Source organism: Acanthisitta chloris, unplaced genomic scaffold (assembly GCF_000695815.1).
Source record: "Acanthisitta chloris isolate BGI_N310 unplaced genomic scaffold, ASM69581v1 scaffold6261, whole genome shotgun sequence".
NCBI classification, from domain to species: Eukaryota; Metazoa; Chordata; class Aves; order Passeriformes; family Acanthisittidae; genus Acanthisitta; species Acanthisitta chloris.
In genome coordinates this window covers 155,333-174,224 of record NW_008655399.1, presented here as the reverse complement: position 1 = coordinate 174,224, position 18,892 = coordinate 155,333, and the positions used below count along the sequence as shown (strand labels likewise).

At 39.4% G+C, this 18,892-nt stretch overlaps 1 protein-coding gene across 1 annotated transcript in view; it reads left to right on the top strand.

The window, feature by feature from the left end:
* Positions 1–3,982: 3,982 nt before the first annotated feature.
* Positions 3,983–18,892, top strand: part of MYLK4 (myosin light chain kinase family, member 4) — a 25,012-nt gene continuing 10,102 nt past the window's right edge. Inside the window, exons 1-4 of the mRNA XM_009083881.1 lie at positions 3,983–4,648; positions 14,739–14,805; positions 15,298–15,763; positions 16,618–16,637. Coding sequence (XP_009082129.1) covers positions 3,983–4,648; positions 14,739–14,805; positions 15,298–15,763; positions 16,618–16,637 — 1,219 coding nt within the window. The remainder of the gene's footprint in view (positions 4,649–14,738; positions 14,806–15,297; positions 15,764–16,617; positions 16,638–18,892) is intronic.

Genomic DNA, 18,892 nt, shown 5'->3' with positions numbered 1-18,892 from the left:
AATGTTTGGTCCAGGCATCTCTGAACTGGAGGCTTACTGTACAGAAGCAGACAGCTAACAGAGCTAGAGTTGCAAATAGATGTGCTGTGATAATTTCCTAATGTTAGTCAGCTTTCCGTATTTGTGTGTGCAGAGAAAATAACCCTGACTACAGTTGGAGTTCAAGAGAGAAATTAAAACTTTACTTCTCTAGTCTGTCCAATCTTCACTTTTAGCCCCTTTAACTATGTCTGTGTAAAGTACAGAGTTTTATCACGTATTTTACAGACTCACTGCATCATGTCTGCAGGCATGAGAAAAATGTGGAGGTTACATTAGCAGCAACATATCCATTGCTACTTCTCAAATTATAGATGCTGCTACACTTTGAAAATTATGCATGGTGCTTTGAGGCCTTTTTCAACTGAACTTGAAATAAAAGAGAACTGAAGGTTAATTGTTTTACGTAAAAGCCACTTAAAAGAATTCAGCATCAATGGAGCAGCAATTGTATAGAAGAAATAAAACCATATGGCAGGTTATCAAATACCATCCATTTTCACAGTTGATTAGCAAGTGTTTATTACACCTGTGTGTAAAAATTCCCAAGGTTTAGTGTCAGCCTTTGGGCTGATGTTGTCAGTGCCATGGTGCAGTGGCCTAGTGTTAATATTCTGAATCGTAACATTAGGCAACGTTGGGCATATTGGGAATCATGTCATCTTCAAAATCATAATTACATTTTTTCTAAAGTGTTCCAGTTGGTTGTGTTTCTTTGTTTTCAATTCATGAAAGGTAACCATTGCTGCACCTCATACCCTCAATTTTCAACAAACTATTTAGCAGTTTTGGTGGGAAAAATCTGATGACCGTCGCTAAAATTTGTGAGATGAAAATAAAAAGCTGTTATATGGGCTTATTTTGTGCATTAATGATAGGCACAGTTGCTAAGAGATTATTTTAGTAGCTAGGAGAAGTGCATTCAGGTATTTAGTTGTTAAAAATGGCTCAAATTATTTACATATAATATTACTGAATTTCCTAAAGTAGGTCTAATAATTCACTGCGCTAAGAAATGTTCAAATACTTTAAATAACACCATATTTTACAGAACACTTTCACTTAAGTAATTCATTCTCTCTGAACTCTTGAAAAGTATCTGAATTTGTAAGGTTATTTCCAGTTTAGAGGGCAAGAGGCAGAGATCACACATTCCCAGCTGTGAAGATGTCACTGGCAAGAGCTCTCTGAGCCCAGAAAGCAAGCTGATGTTAGCTTGCTTTCATTTGTTCCTCTTTTCTAGCCCCTACACAGCAGTTCTCTCTTCCAGTTCAGCTTCAGGCAGAACTACTAACATGTACTGATGAGTTTTAGTGAAGCATTTTTATAGTTTGCTTTCTACCTTTTCACTGTCTGGCATTTTTGTATGTCATGGGATAATGTTAAATCAATAGGACTTTACAGATGAGACTTGATAATAGGATCTTACCTCACAGAGCTTAAATTTTTTATTAGTGTTTATAGTATTGGTTTGAGGTATTTCATGTAACATTTCCCTGGGCAACTGTTAGGAGAGATTTAAATGTTTAACATATGTGGCTGTGCACACTAATATAACACTTGGTTTTACCACTGCTATCTATATGTACTTTTCTTTTGCCTTTTAATAGTTTCTTGCTTTCACAAAACAATGTTCCTTTTGCAGGGGATCCTTGTGCCTGACAGGCTTTGCCTATGGGATCCCCCGAAGCAAGAGTCCTAGCTGGATGGGTGGCAAGGTCCAACAAACCTTGAGCCTTATTTTTTGTGTGCAGGTAGGGTGGAGGACAGGGGGGAAGCTCACTGCTCTTCAAACCTGGATATTTTACAGACATGCAAACACCTCTTCTGGAAGTTTGTCCCTAACAGGGGTTTCTGCAGACACAAAACTGTCAGGAGGGTTTAGTTCATGTTTTTGAGATGTACAGAAGAAGGCAAAGGGGTTCAAACATAGCTATTCTGCTGAAACTGATGTGGAGTTCTTTGCTTTGGTATTATTTTTCCTGTATATTAGTCTTTCCATGTAATATGGATCTCTACACTCCTTGGCTTGTGTGGTGGTTTTTTTTGTTTGGGGTTTTTTGTAACCTGTTTCCTATTGTAAAATCATTTAACCTTCTCAGTCTGCTCAGTGAATATGCTGTGTACAATAACATCTAATGATCACCTCTTGGTAATGTCTGTTATACAAAGCAGAGATTTCAATCCATGTTTCAGGGTCATGTATGAACAGAGTTCACCTTTCACTCACAGTAATATGCTGATCTCAGAAGGTGACAAATGTACTCAGGAACTTTTTCCCTTTATTAACCTTCAGTAACTGGAGAACAAGCTCCTGAATTAGCTTATCAACACTGACTACATGTTGAGTCATAAATGACTGTAGGGGAATGCCTTCGGAAGCTTTTGAAAATTTCTGCTGTGATTGTCTCTAAAAGACACATTTGGCACCTAAACTTAAAGAGCAGATCATGCAATTTTGAAAGGCTGTTTAGTGTGTTAGGTATTCAGAACTCATTATGTGCCTTGACTGATTATCCCTCATGGCCCCCATTTAATGGATGGAGAAACAGGTTGGCAAAAGAAATAGTTCACTGGGATCACAAAAGAAGCTCTTCATCCTCTGAGTAGAGCAGCAGCCTGGCTGCTTTGCAACCAACCAGGCTTTATGTGTTTATTTCTCTTAAGAGGCACAGCACAAGTGCAGACTGACCTATGTGTGGTCAGTTTGTGACAATCATTTGTCCAGGGTAGCCTCTTCTTTGTATTTAAGAGGCAGCCTGCCTCCATCAGGCTGATCCATACTGATTTGCTTCTTGCTTACGTAGAGTATAGATGACTTGAGATGAAAAGTTCTGCTTTTATTCTTTCTTTTTAAGTCTGATTTTGTTATTCCAACCAACATGGAAAAGCGCTCAACAATTCAGACCTATGCTTAAGGGAACCTTGTTCTCAGTAATGATTTTCTTTTTTTGTACAATGTTTTCTTTCTGAAATATATGAAGCGAAGCTCTTTTGCAAAAGAAAAATTTAAATAAAATTCTTGAGTTGTGAATACTAATCATTGGTTTTGAGACATTTACTGTCAGCAAACAAAGCAAAGAGCTGAGTCTCTATCAAACTTTGTATTTTGGAATTTGTATGACAGATCATAGTAAAACATAAAAGTCTCTTTATTTGTGTCAAATTAGTATAGTCTTGATAAACAGAGAAACAAATGAAGATACTGGCTATGAAGACAATTGCTTGTGTATAAAGAGCTAGCTGTGTAGTAGCTGAGACAGGGTAGATAGCGAGTATATACAGGGGCTCTGATTTTTTTCAAATATTTGCATTCCAGTGTCTCCTTCTTGGTTTACTTTCTTTAATATATTTGTTTTTTAACCACTCTATTGACTTCCTGACTGGCATAACAGGATTTTCAAGGAATAGATGTTTTCATCTGAAAAGTTTACCTTAAAACACAACAATTTCAAGCAGCCCCATTTAAGTTCCTTGTAAGTACCCTTATTCTCTTCAGAGCAGGGATCATATTACATACTAGCTTTTGCAAACAACAACACCACTGCCAAAGTGTCTCTACCCTTAAAGAGTTCTCACATATCGTGTAGCCTTTTTGCTGTCAAATGCCATTAGGGTGCAAATAGTTCAGTCCCTGCTAGGGCTAATGTCACAGAACTGAGTGCATTTAGGATATGCATCTCTATATTAACTTCATTTGGAAACAGATATATATATACATATATTTAAGAATGGATGAAAGGCATTTTTCTTCCTAAATAATTTGGGTTTCTCTTTCCTCTGTTTTAGTCAAATATATGAGAGTAGTTTATAAATTAGTTGAGCTGGAGTTGCCAAACTTGGCTGTATATCTGAGCAGCCTGGATGGGAAGCCTTTGCAACTGATATTGTCCTCAAGCAGCTGATCATCAGAGCATTTCCTTCCCATATCCAAACCAGCAAAATGACCACATCCAGCAGGCAGAGCTCTTCTACATCTATGGTCAACAACTTGGCCAAAATATTTGATCCAAACACTTTGCAAAACCAAGGGCCTGATAATGGAATGGAACCTCCTCAAATTCTTCATGTTGCAAGCAGTGATATCAGTACATCTGAAAGTTTTAACATCATGGATATGAAGTTTGCCTCCCTTGAAGAGAAAATTGATAAGCTGTTGACTCTGCAAGACAATGTCCTTAAGAAGCTTAACAGTGTTTCCCAAGAAATCTGTTGCATCGAAAAAGATATTGAGATGGTAAAGGCAGAAACATCTGAACCTGGACCAAGGATGGAAAGGAACAAAAAACTGAGAAGTAATGATATGAAGAGACTTTGCCTTAAAATGAAAAAATCTCTTTCTGATTTAAACAGGAATGCAGAACAGCAGGTTAAAAGACTAGATGGACTGGAACAAAGTGTTTCTGGACTACAGAAACTTGTAGGGCCTCTGGTTGAGAAGGTGAAAACATTTATAATTCATAATTCAAGTGTAAAACACCATGTAAAAAAACGTAAAGTTTGCAAACCAGGTGATTATACAAAAGGAGCTGGACATCCACATCCCTTTAGGATGCACATTTTCTCGGAGACAACAGCTGATGACCTGCGCAAGAAGAAAAAGGAAAAGGTGAGCCCAGGTTTGTGTTTCGTCTTGTCAGGAATCATTGCAAAGTATAGGTATGTTCCTCTATATGCTCAGGTTTTTTGTTTTGTTAACATTTAAAAGAGAACAACCAAATGCTCTAAAAGTGAAAAGTATAAGAACAAACTGAGCAAGTTTCAGTGGAAGAGATATAGAAAATCTACTGAGCAATACAGACCTTCCTTTTCTTCTAATTATTTCTTGGCAGCTGTAAAACATAACTAGGGGTCATTGACATGGGTGACCAAGATTGACACAGACTTCAGGAGACTTGGGTCCTGGCCATGGATTTTACTATGATCTTCTCTGGATTTATAATTATCTGGAGGAATCAAGTTACAGCAGTCATGTTATGTGCACTGGGGTCTAGAGATTAGTGAAACTGGTAAAAGTCCTTCTTGGGTCAGGGCATGTACATATGTTTGTTCTTTAATTCAAAGAACATCTTAAGTGTGCTGTTCCGATCTGGTATTTCTGCTGACATTGGTGAGGACTAGGGGACTTCTAAACTGGGATCTGAGGTAGGGTTACTGTAACTAGAGCTGCAGCTTGTGTAAACTGCCCTGGATGAAAAAATGCCTGTGTGACCACAATGGGAGTTTAACCATGTTCTTTACAGTTCAGATTAAAAGACACCAAAAATCTCTTGAAAGGCTCCATTGACTACAATAAGCTCTTGTAAGGTAGTCTGAGTGTTTGTTTGGTAAAGAAGCCCAGAGCATTAGAAAATTAAGGAATTTCTTCTGACAAAGTGTGTTGGTATTTAATTAACCTACAGTGAACCAAAAAGGTTGCCTCTCATATTTTGTTCTGCTTTGCTTTACTTTTTTTTCCTTCCAAAAAGTCACACGCAGGCTTTACTCTTTGGTTCACTTCAAAAATAGTTCTTGAGTTTGTTTTTGAGCGGGAAAAACTTCATGTGCATGTATTATTGGAAATGGCATTCCTTGAAAAAAAGAAGCACCTAATATTACTCAGAATGGTCTGGTCAACAAACCAGATGCTTTACAGCTTGGTTACTCTTAGGCAGTCCCACTTCTTAGATAGACAAGAAGCATTTGAGTCATCATAGGAAACTATTAAAATAGCGGTCAGTGCTAAGTAGCAGCAGAGGAGCATCTTGTAAAGCCCTGTCAGCTGAACTGGCCGATCTGCCACTATGTAAGGATATAAATCATGCAGCCTTGTTTCCAGAGTATCATAACCTGAAGGGAATAATTGCGCCTTGCCAAAGACTGACAACAAAAATGGTCATTACAGGCCCATCTTGAACATCAGGCTGGACTGATTTCAATAAAGGAGCTTCAACAAAAGAGAAGATTTCTTGTTTTGCACCATTATCTTGATAAGAAAAGATTACTTATTTTGATCATCTGAGTTTAGGTCTTCTTTTACATTTCAAAACATCAATGAAAACATCTGTTGTAAAAGCCCCATCACAATGAGACCCACAGGTCATCTCTGTAATGCTGCCATCGCTGCACTTTGTGGTACAGCTTTACCTGTTTTAGTGAAACTACATATTCATCTAAACTATTTATAAATGTAATCTGAATCAGGCCTTGAATGTTAATGAACTGGGAACTCCTGGAGACCTGAGTGGGTGTGAAGCTCTCTGCAGTAGAAACACTGGGTCAGAGAAAGGGGGGACCATGCAGGCTGGTGAGTTTGTAGGAGCCAGTGATTGTAGTAGAAGAGGCATGTCAGAGGAGAAGGCTGTGCTCCTGGGAGGCCAAAAGGGAGCTAGGATGGCAGAGATGCAAATGCCTTATGGAGATCTCAGAGCTACAAAAGGCCTGGAAGTAGAGGGAAGTGGGTGACAGAAACAGAGGTGGCCTACTGACAAGGGCCCAGAGAGGAGAGGAGTGAGTGGAGTCTCTGTCTTTTCCCAACAGTAGCTACATTTGTAATCCCATCGCTGATTCCTTTTTGTTTAGGCAGACTCTCAGCAATGTTGAGTGGACCTGGTTGGAACTTGTCTAGCATGTGGGCTTAGGAAAGGCAGCACGAGCATGTCTGGAACCATGCTGGTGATGTTATTACATAGTTAATATTTTGTTTGTTTTATGAGATAGCATATGTATGTTAGCTTGTCATTACCTCCTCTCTGTGCATTTGATTTATTACAAAAGGGCCATCATAAAATTATCAAGCTATCCTGTGAACAACAGCTGGCTTTAGTAAACACTTAGTCATCTTGAGTTTAAGTGAAAACAGACTTGAAGTCAGCCCTGCATCAAGAGCAATGGTATGATATCCTTCAGCAGAGACTGCTGAGCTTGGCTGTTTGTTTGGGTGAATGTTTACCAACATTCAGGGAAAACATACTCTCCTCTGGGTTAGGGGGTAGCATCTCTGAGCAAGTTAGTCGAAAGACTGGTTCATGAAACACTGTGAAGTTGGTTGCTTGTGCCTCTGCCTGCCACATATTTGAACTAGATTTACAAATGAGATTTTATGTTGTTGTGATAAAAGCAAAGGGATAGAGAAATAGGGTGTCTCACTCTTGCAGAGTTTTACACCTGAAATGTACCACTGATACCTGGTGACATAGCAATGAACAAATTTACCCGACTGTGCAGAAATCAATCCTCTCTTCTCTTAACACAATCCTCATCCCTGTCTCTAGTCCCCACCTGATAACAGTTTTGAACAATGCTGACCCTGCAGAAGTGCAAGCTGCCAGGCAATAAAGTAACATCTCTTGTATCCTAGGTGGACTCTGTATGGTAACACTGTGCAACCCTTTGTTCACTTTAGACATGCACAATCCCATTCTGTTACTGACATGAACAAGGCAGTCCATTCACTACAGTTAATTTGGAAGGACAGTACCCACTTCTGTGCTCTGCTGGAGATGGTCAGATGTTTTGGATGATGTGCCTATTTGTCATCCACCCTGCCCCAGCTATGAGCAAATACCATCTCTTAGCTCTAATGGTTGAGCTGTCTGACAAATATTTGTCTGTCCCCAACCTGGTTCTGCAAAATAATCCAATAGTTTTTATGAACGAATTATTATTAGGTTATGACTGGATAGGGCATTAAATTGTGTTTACATACTGCTTCATCACCTGCCTTCCCATCCTTCCTTCTGTAAAGAGGTGATGCTCTTTTCTTAATGTAGCATTGTTTTATAATTTCTACTAACTCTCTCATTTTACAGAACCAGATTAAGCAGAAAGCTGTGGAAAAGGCGGAACAATGGGGAGGGAAGAGGGGGAGAGGTAAAGAGGTAAAGAAGGAGTGATAAGCAGTTGGGGTGTGTAATCTCTATTCTGGCTTCAGCAGCAGCTGCAAGAGTTTCCTGATCACAGGCTCCATGGGCATATTTTGTGCTCTTGCAAAATATAGGGATTTCTCTCTTCTGAAGCAAATTTCTGCTTTCCTGTCTTTTACTGCCATCCTGAAATACCTCCACTGCCTCATACAGGAGTTTAGTTTATTTCTGTTTTGGGTTGGAGTTATAATATTGTGTAGCCTGGAGACACTTCAAGCTTTGTCAGTGCTGCCAAATGTCTCCCAGCTGTTTTCCACTGAGTGCAGCATGACCCTATCACCACATGGCTGAGAGTAGTAGCAGTATTACTTGTCATTTTAAGTTATTTTGTCACTACTACCACCCAGGGAAATTAGCAGTTCTACAGTAAGGGTCTTTAAAAGTCTTGAGGTTTTCCTCAAAATCACCTTTTAACTAGTCCATGATAATCCTGTTGCAAAATGACTCTGTAACTTCGTTTTCAATCCTATTTCTTCCACTTGTAAAGAAAGGGGGTAAAATAATACTTCACTTATTTCCTCCAAATTAAGCAGTTTAGAGATTCTATACTATTAACCTGCAAATATTCACCTAGAGAGTCAGAAAGTCCATTTTGTTGCCATTGTAAAGCAGCACTGAGCTTTCTGCAGCTACCTGCAGGTGTCTGTAACTCTGGTTTCCTGATATTTCTACAGGCTTTGCTGCAGGACTAACAACTATTAGCAGTTTGGGGCTGTTTCCCACACTAAAATCACCCCAGCAGTGGGAGCTGTGTTTTCTGTTTGAACCCTCTGTCCCTCTTGTGCGGGTATCACACTGGAATTGCAGCTGCTGTAGTAGGAGCTCACAATGAAATTGCTGTTTGCCATATGTTTTTTAAGATCTGTTTAGCCTCAGTCTATAACTGTTCTTCTGATTCCTTCATTTTGCCTACAAATACTAACAGGTCCCTTATGCATTATTTAAACTCTCTCCAGATTGGCTGTGTTCTGTGTATTTTTCATATTCCAGCCAAATGGGCAGGAATTGTTTAATTTTCTTTTTTCATCTGTCTGCAAGAGTTTGTGCTTGTGCTCAGTGGTTGTGATGGTAGAGGCTTTCTGCAGAATCTCAGCAGTTTCCTGCTTAGGCAATGCAGCTGGTCAGTGCCATCAGGTACCATTATACTCAGGAATGCTTTTCTTCCCCTCAGGACTGATGCCTTTACCTAAGTATGTTCTTGGTGTATGTATTTCAGTTTTTGAGTTAGCTATAAAATATTAGAGTTATAATTCTCTGTCTGACTCTCTGTAAAACTGGTATGTTTTCTCAGGATGGTGTTTTCATCTTGTTTTGCCCCATTCTCTCCCTTACTGACAGCCAAAGATTTTTTTCTTTTCCTTCCAATTCAGAATGCTGTTTAACTGTGTTTTCCTTTTCCCTCAGAACCTGCTGCCTGCTGTACAATGTTCCCTAGGTAGGATCCTGCCCCAGGCACTGTTGTTGTGGTTTTGCTCTCTCCACAACTCTGAAAAACATGTGGAGTCAAAGCAGGCACAGCTGATTTCTAAATACCTGCATGCCACATTGGATGGCTTATGGATATGATATTAATGCCCATGTGTTAGAGTGACCATTTTAGGGATCCATTACAATTCCTTTACAAAACTAGGTAGACCTCATGATGAGGATAGAGATAACTGGTAAGTGCAGGAAAGCAAGGCAAGGCAGGTCATCAGAGAGCAATTCTGTAAAAGCAGAAGGTTCCTCAAAGAGGTGAGATAGTGGTAGGAGGGATTTGCTTGGGGAAGAAGTCTTTGTCCACTGCAGTCATCTAAAATTCACCTTTTGAAAGCAGATACCCTAGCCATTTAGGCAGTGTTCTGGTGAACAACTCATCTCAGCCCCTATCAGAAATCAGATCTATCTGGCAGTAGTAGGGTACCATGCTTGAGTATTTCCTCTGGTAGGAGAGTGCTGTTGCAACTAAATGCAGGGTCTGCACCACACTGTATTATAATGATAAGTGTGGCTGCTCTGGAATGTAACTAATTTGGTGGCATCCTGACAGCACCCTGGTTTTTGCATACATGTGCAGCAGTGGTGATTGGTGGCTGAGCAGCAACCCCAACAGAGCCTGGAAGGAGTCCCACCACATTCCATTCACTGTGTTCTGCACTGTGAGATGCCACATGAGAAGGTATGTCGATAAAATGGGAAATAAAAAAATTCCAGGTCTTTCCCCTCCACCCAAACACCCTTCTTATTAAATGAAGCGCATTATTAGGAAACCTGCATTTCTGGAGTCCTATTCAAAGTGAGTCACCAAAACTGCAGCAGATTATTTATGAAGTTCATAACCCTTTGGATGGAAATCTCCTAACTCTGGGATTTCTCCAAAGCAGCTTAGGAAGGGCAGTTCAAGAAGTCTGAAGATATTTGCCGTTCATATCGTTGCATGCTTAGCTCTGCTAAGTTAGTAAATTTGAGAAATACTCTCTTAGCAGTGAGGCTACTTAACTGATACCATAGCAAAAAAAAAGATTACCCAAGTAGTTTGGCAAGTGAGTGGTTTATGCCTGTAGTTAAAAAGATCTGTCAATGATTTGGATTTCAAGCTGGATTTTTTTCTCCTTTCTCACATGCTGGAACCCAATTCAGAGGATGATCTGTTTAATAGTAATGGAGAAAATGTGAAGAATAGCACCTGGAAAATTTTGGGGTTATGGCACAGGTGCATATGAGGCACACGTGCAGCTGTGAAGCATATGGGACTCTGTCAGTCATCACACGTGTGAGGACACTGAGCAGTATAGAGAAGGGATAGATGTGAGGCTGTCCAATGTGTAGGTAAGACAAGCAGCTGAAGTTTTCAGTTGCTGTGCTTGCCCGACATTGCCACTGATTTGTTCAGATGAGAAATGCCAACTCATAGTAACAGGTTGATTTGATTTCCCAGGTGCAGTGAAAAGACATGAGTCAAAGCCAGGTAATGCTGAATGCTCTGGTCTTAGGGGGTGTATTGGTAACCTCAGATTTGTTGGTGATTATTAGAGGTTTCTGTGTATTCCAGAGACATGAAAATTATACCAATCAATAGAAATTAAAATAAACTACCTCCAAAGCTCTTCTCATGCCTGATACTGACTCTGTTAAATGACAGTGACTAGACCTCAAGGCAAAAGTAAAGATGTTTATAATCAATCTCTTCCTGTTAGTGCATTATGTTGTATTTTCACTGTAGCATACATCATATTTTCACTGAATATTTCACATTGCTGGGGGGAAAGGGGGACCTGTATTGACAAGAAACACAAGAGGGCAGAAGGGGATGGATTCCAGCTTTGAGGGATAGCACAGGAGGCATCACCACTCACGCTATTGCCCCAAGGTTGTATGTGATGCATTCTCCTGTGTATTAAGCAGGAGATACTGGGAACATGCACAGTACAGTGCTCAGGTGGCAAAACCCATGGCTGATTTCTGGCTGTTAGGGAAATTAATTAATTGCAAATATCAAGTAACTTACTCATTTTGATAAATGGATGGAGATCAGATCTTACACAAAACCAGGATGTGTTGCCATAGCTCTGCAAACTATCAATAATATGAGAAAGCAACACTGAGTTAAAATGTGGTTTAGGCATATGCAAAGTTTTATCTTAGTATTGGCAGATGGAAGTTGAGAATAATGTCTTGATATCAAATGAAATGTGATGGAGTGACAAAGGACCTCTAACTAAATGGGTGGGGCTGCTGCAAGAGGCCATTCATTAGAAAAAATTTCGCAGTAGGAAAAAAATAATCAAAGAGTTTTATTAGGTGACTAAAAAAATTTGTGAGTTAGCTAAACAAACATTCCAAAGGTAGGACTACTACAGTATAAAGAAGGAATTTAGCTATGTATAGCTCATTAAAAAGGACTCAGATGCCTATAAAAGACATTGATTTCTTGCTGTATTTGAAATTTCTGTTAAAATGGAATATATTTTTATATATAATTGCTTATTGCTTAATTTATGCAGGTTTCTAAAGCCAATTTAAATAATTTCCAAAAGTTTTTGGATTTTGTCCATTGGTTCCGCCTCTGGACTATCTCACGTTGTTCTGTATCATCACATGGGCTTTTATTCTGTCTCTATAACTTAGCGTCTAGCAATACTCTGTATGAAAGAATATGTTTAAGTCTGGAAAATGTATTTTTTAAGACACAATACCAACTTATGTAGATACAGTCACATTTTTGCTTTGGTATAGTTTGCAGGGTCACTATGTAACCGTTCACGTTTAACCTTTTGTGAAATGAAAAATTCATTGGAAGTTTTTGGCTTATATGAATAGGAAAAATGGCTGTAGTGCCATTGACCTAATTGTGCATATTCAAGTCATTGAAGAAAGGGAGAAAAAATGTGGAGGTGTAATTTCCACTAAGAAATATTGATTCCTGTAATTTTGGAAAATACAGACCGGATAAAGACACATGTCACCAAAGTTTGGGAAGAATAATCCATAAATAAATACTTATTAGGGATTAAGTTAAAAAGACCCTTAAGAAAGCACTGCTAACAGACAGGGGAGTGATATGAAGAGTAGTCTGGTGGGATAGATGCAATTAGCAAACTACTACACCTTTGAGATGAGATTTTCAAAAGAGTGTGATGGCTTTGGGTACAGGGAAGAAATAATGAGCGAAAGTTTTTGGTTTTATTGCCAAGTCAAAATTTGACAACTTGAAGTCACATGTTGCTACAAATAGCAAAACATGAAGAATAGCAAAACATGGAGAAAACTGGGCTGTTCATGTATAGCCTACTCATGTGTCTACAGATAGTCCAATATCTAGTCCTTGTATTTGTATTTCCTATTTTAATGCACTATTGCTTCTATGTTTATTGCAAATTGATTCTGAAGGATACCAGTAAATGTTTCATTTGTATTCTTTATTTCCTCTTATTTAAATTAGTATGAGCTCCTCAATGTCAGAGATCAGAAACAGTGCTTGAAAAAACATGGTAGTAATTTATGTAACACCCTGGCACTCTCAGATATTCAACATCGTCCAGTGTTCCTTCCACTAGATGGATTTTCAAAAGCTGGCTTCTGTATTTCACACCTGCAAAGTAGAGCAATATTTAGTAGGAAGCACAGGGTGCCTGCAATTAATTCTGAATGCAGAGGTGAAATCTGGCCCCATGCATCAAAGAGCTGCTTGGAGGCTATTTCTCTGGTTATTTGCTCAGCTGACTGTGTTTGATCAGAGCTGATGTCCTCAGTGGTACAGTGAGCCTGACATGCTTACAGGAATCTGAGTGCATTACTAATTGCAGTCACATTGCAGAATAAATAAATCTGAGGCTTTTCCCTATTTTTGAATTAGTGCTTTTCACTATTGAAATAACAGAATGAGCACTCGTTGATTCCCTGTGATCCATCTGGAATCATTCTGTTTATATTTAAGTTCCGTGAGAACAAGGTTCCCATTTGTATTTCAAGGGTATTTACCTAGTTGTATTGGGGCCTTTTTTGTTTTGTGATCTGCAGCTTCCTGGGACCAACTGCATCCCAAATAGTTGTCAGTCTCGGATCTTGTGCTCATATTACAGTCTCTTTGACCCCTGCAGATCAAGATTTTCTGAACAAGTCCTGTTGATATCCTCATATGCAGAGTTTTTCTCAACTCTTTTTGATTCTCATGGAATTTCCTTTCCCTTGAATTCTATTTATAGTGGATACATATTGCTTTGATTTCATGCCTATTTTCTCTACAGCCTGATGAAGTTAAAATAAAAATTTTTTAAAAAGCATAAAAAATGCAGAGGGCTTACCAGAACAAATGTTTAGTAATAGGACTGATTCATGCCCAGAGTACAATATGAATAAGTTGTGGGACTGCTTGCATGACTAAGACACTCAAAATCAAGTGCCTGACCCTGTATATTTTGTTGGATTATGTATAATTCTGCTTTAGCTGATAGTCCCTCTGGAAAATGTTTCAAGGCATCTGCATTTTTCACACCGTGTGGGTCTATTAATAGTTACGATAGTGCCAGTTTTGTAGCACTGTGAGAGGAAGAATGCAGGTGGAAAAGGGGCACTGAGCAACAGCAGACACTGTGGTGTATGTGGTCAGCGTCCTACTAACAAGTCTAGCAGTGGCTAGTGAAAAAACACACTGATCACACGGCATAGGAATAGGAGTAAATATTCTCAAAGGTAATGGTAATAACAGAGGTTTTACGAGGAGCTGAATTGGTATGAAGCACCTCTAGATGTCACTGCAGCCTTGTAAAATGTAGGTAATAGAAGGCCATGCAGCTGACCTTATGGCTTACACGCTCCAATTCCTGGTTACTGTTTCAGTCAGCCCGTAATAAATTGTTGCATCATTAAAAACGCCGTTACCAGATGTTGATTAACAGCAAGGCACTTTCTGATATCTGTCAGTAAGGCTGTTACTGAGCATTTTACTAGAATATTGGATATTCCTAGCTTTGGTTTAACCTAGGTTTTAACAGCAAAAGCTAGGGCAGGGCAACAGCTCATTTTTGGATGGTTCCTTCTTTTAGTCTCTGAGGCTCAGTCCTGATCTTTTCTGGGCTGTTTTTATACCAACACTGATGCTGATTACAACTGAGAAAATTTCCCTTGCTTTACACTGGTACCAATTCAATTGGCTTGGTAGTGATTAAAAATAAGGACCATCATTTATAGGAAATGTGCTAGTTAGAACATGGAGTATTTGGATTTTTAAAAAAAAATCAGGATGCAATTTCATGAGGAACAATGCAACATGTACACTGTATACAATGACTAATGTGTTAATCACCTTCTTCGCAGGTCCTCACAGAAAAGTCGCATTTAGCTGAGACAGAAACAAAAGAAAAGAAGCCACCAGATTCAACAGGTTAGGCTACTTTTTTTTCTGATCAGTTTCTAGTTCCTAAGAGTACAACTACCCAGAAATAACCACTGCTTTCCTGAGCAGCTCCAGTGAAGTTGTTTGGGTTATATGTGTGCTCATCAGCTTGAGTGAGAATTGTCAAAGCAGCATCAACCTACCTTTCACATGCCTGTGCACAGGGTGTCAAACTGCTCAAAAAAGTGCTTTGCATAAGGAGTTTATTAACCTTGACTTGGCTGACAGTAATTTTGTGTGAGAAAAGCATTTTCTAGTGCTGTGTCTGAAAGGAAATGTTTGTGACCCATGATATCCCTGTTTTAAATAAGTAGTATACACTTGCCTAGGAGACAGTTGCACTGACCTTGAAAGTGGGAGAGGAAAGCAAGTGCCTAGTTCAAAGTACAACAGAAGTTATGCTAAGTGTGCAGCCCTACTTTGATATGGTTACTATCAGAAAACCACTGATAGATTCCCTGGTAATCTGTTTACTTACAGAGGAGGCCGTCCAGGAGAGCCAGTCCTGCTCTCAGGAAGAAGAAGTTGATAAACTCAACAAGGAAAATGCCAAGAGGGAAAGTCCTGTTCTGCTTGAAGTGGATCCTCCCAAATTTCATACTGAAGGGTCAGAGGAGAAAGAAGAAAGTTTGACTTCAGAAAGCTATGATGAATATAGGAGAAACTCTGTTCAGGAATCCTTCACTCCAGAAGAGCAGCAGGAAGAGCATGCTGTTGATGATGCTTGTCAAAGGCTAACTGGGCAGGAGACAGAGTGCGAGTCCCCAGCAGATGAGGAAAAGAAGGAGGAACATCAGGTGCCTGGGGATGAACAACAAGAAGAGAGGGAGAATGAAGGGGAGGGAAATGCTGATAAGAGTGAAAAAGGGGTTGAGGAACCACCAGCTCCTTCCCAAAATGAAGATGAGGCAGAACAAAGCCATGATGAAGAGGCATCACTGGAAAGGTAAGTTTTGAAGCTCAAACTGCACATTCTTGAGAGAACCATGCTTTAGAGAAATGTGTAGTTCAACTTTCAAGGCAACCTGGCTGGTTAATATAAATATTGGTGGAAAATTTAGCCCACTAAGAAAAGGGAAAAATAGATTTATCTCTCTAATCTGAGTTCTAAGTGAAATTATACTCTAAGAAAAGACAGGCAAACAATCTGACATACATGGTATTAGCAGTGTGCTTTGATTATTTGCTTGAGAAAAAGGTTAGGAACATGGGAATTATGTTATGCAATTCTTTATCTCTGAGAAGAATTCTCCCATTGTTATGCTTATATACTGCAGCATCACACAAGCACACTGCAGCAAAATAAGTGTAGGCTAGGCCATGGGCCAGCTGGGAATTAACTTACTGCAAAATGTAGTAACTTAAGTGATAACATAAAAATGTGAAACTTTGCCCAGGTAATTAAATGGATTAATTTGTTTACTCTAATTCTTTCTTTGCTGCATTGATATATAACCCTTCAGATATAAACAGGTTTAAGCTCTCAGGGACCTACATGAACAGAGTGAAATTCCAATGCTCTCCCCTTTTTTTAAAGGCGAGATTGACAGATAAATGCTAAGTTTAGAAGAACTCGGGTGAGAATTTCAGTTATTGAGAAACATTTTGCTGTCATGATTAACCTAGGGACCATTTTCTATTTCTCCAAAGTGAATATTAAACCACTTTATCTTACACCATGAAACAAAATAACTTGATGTTATTTGAATGCAATATATGTGTAGGCATTTTTCACCTTTGTTTCTAAATTTGCTCTGCTTTAAGTGTACCCTGCACTAATGCCATGTTTTGTCCTTGCAGGTGTAAAAGCTGCGAAAAAGGTACAGGAAATTATAGTTCAATCACTGAGCAGACCTGCCAATTTGAGCATAGCGGTAGCAGTAAGCATCGAGTGAATGATGAAGGCCTAATCAAAGATGACAACAAAAAGAGCAGGGTAGATACAGAAAGTGCTGATGGCATATGTAATACTATAAAAAGCTTTTACAAGAAGTATTCCTAAAGCCAAAGCATTTGATTCCACTGGTATAACAGTGATGAAAAAAAGAGACATCTGTAGGAGAGACTGATTTCATTATTGTAATTAGCAGGGGAAAAAGGTGTGCATGGTAGCTCTGACAGGAAACAGTTGTTCATGGACCACATCTTAAGCTGATGAGAAATAACATAATTTTGTTTGCTTCCATCTTAGAGGCTTCTGTTCTGTCAGAAATTAGTTGCAACTAATTTGCTTCTGCCACAGCTACTCCACTAATACTATCCTCTCTTCCTCTTCTTTTAACAAAAAAACCTAAAACCGCTAAGTATAGAGTGGAGGGGGAAATTATGTCATGTGTGGCAAAATTGGTCGACCTGCAGAAGTGCTGAGAATGTGTGTTAACACAGAATCTGCAATGCTCTGGATGTAGCCTGAAAATTCAGCTTGCTCATATTCCTACCACCATAATCTGAAGTGAGAATAACTGCAGCATACAAAATCAAGAAGTCCAAACTCTTGTGTGGAGGCCTGAGTGATGCTGTTGAACAGTCAGATATATGGTGCTCAGGCACTGGACACTGAAGCCGTGCTCACTGTAGTGAGGCAGACATTTCCAATATTAGACCTCCAGCTTGAGAATTTCAGTGCCTTATCCCTCTACATGAAATTATGGCACATGAGGAGGTGGCCTGAAATATTTGAAGATGTGTGTGTGTCTGTGTGTGTGTGTGCATGCTTTGGACACAGGATGAATTTGTTTGCTTGGGGAATGGGAGAGAGTGGGGAAACATTAACTAAATGTTTGTGCTAGTTTTTTGTAGCAGGAAACAGGAGATAGCATACTAAATTTTTAAAATCCATAAACTGTCCTAAGCTCTGGCAAATTGGTAGGGATGCCATTAAAGTTAGAGTGTCTCTGTTGGAGCATCTTTGATCTGTAATAGGAGGTTGTTGTTGAACAGGGAGAAATCCTCTCTGGTTTGCAGGAAAAGAAAAATAGAAGGTCTGTCACTGGGAACATCTTGAAGGCAAAAACTTACACATAGTTTTAAAAAGCAGTCTGTCCTCATTAAAAGAACATTTCCTTGCCCAAAGTTTGGTAACACTTTGGAGCTGAGCTTTCAGAAAGACACTTTCTTCTGTCACTGACATACCGGGGCCCTTGGAGTTTGTGTTGTTAGAGTCAAATTCTGCCTTTAGGGTAGATGTTTTCTTGGCAATTTGTGGGTCTTGCTAACACGCAAAGACCATACTTACAGTCACACAATTCAAAGTCTGCAGAATCCCAAGTAGGTGGCAAACTTCCAGTATCCCCAGCTTTTCACAATTCCTTGACCATGAACTAACTTCCTGACCATATAAGTTATTAACACTGTCAAAAAAAACCTAGGTACACAGCTGGTGTCTTGGAAAATGGACATTCACTGTGAATAAGGACAATCTACTGCTGCATTAATGACCAGTGTTCCTGCCAGCTACATGCTGTCATGGGTTTTTTTGTTTGTGTTTTTGATCATTTTCATTGGAGTAATGAATGGTTTTAAAATTGCTCAACACAACTCACACAAAAAGGAGCTGGCATTCCAAACCAGAGAGCTCATGTTGAAACACTGGGGCTGTAGCCCTCCCAAACAGTTGAAGAAGTATTTGTCACCTTGGTCAGCCAAAGGTCACTCTTAGGAATATCAATCAAATGAAAAACAACATGGGTATGAAACTGAAGCCACAACACCCTGCAAAAAGTCCAAATTAGGCCTGCAGGGCTGGTCTCCAGCAGGGATTTTGACATCAGAATGACAGAATGGTCCAGCATGTGGAGGTCCAGACAATAATACCAGACATCTACAATTTATGCTGAAACTCCATAGCTGCTACAGTGTGGTGTTGGGAACAATGAAAAACAACATGGGTATGAAACTGAAGCCACAACACCCTGCAAAAAGTCCAAATTAGGCCTGCAGGGCTGGTCTCCAGCAGGGATTTTGACATCAGAATGACAGAATGGTCCAGCATGTGGAGGTCCAGACAATAATACCAGACATCTACAATTTATGCTGAAACTCCATAGCTGCTACAGTGTGGTGTTGGGAACCCTTC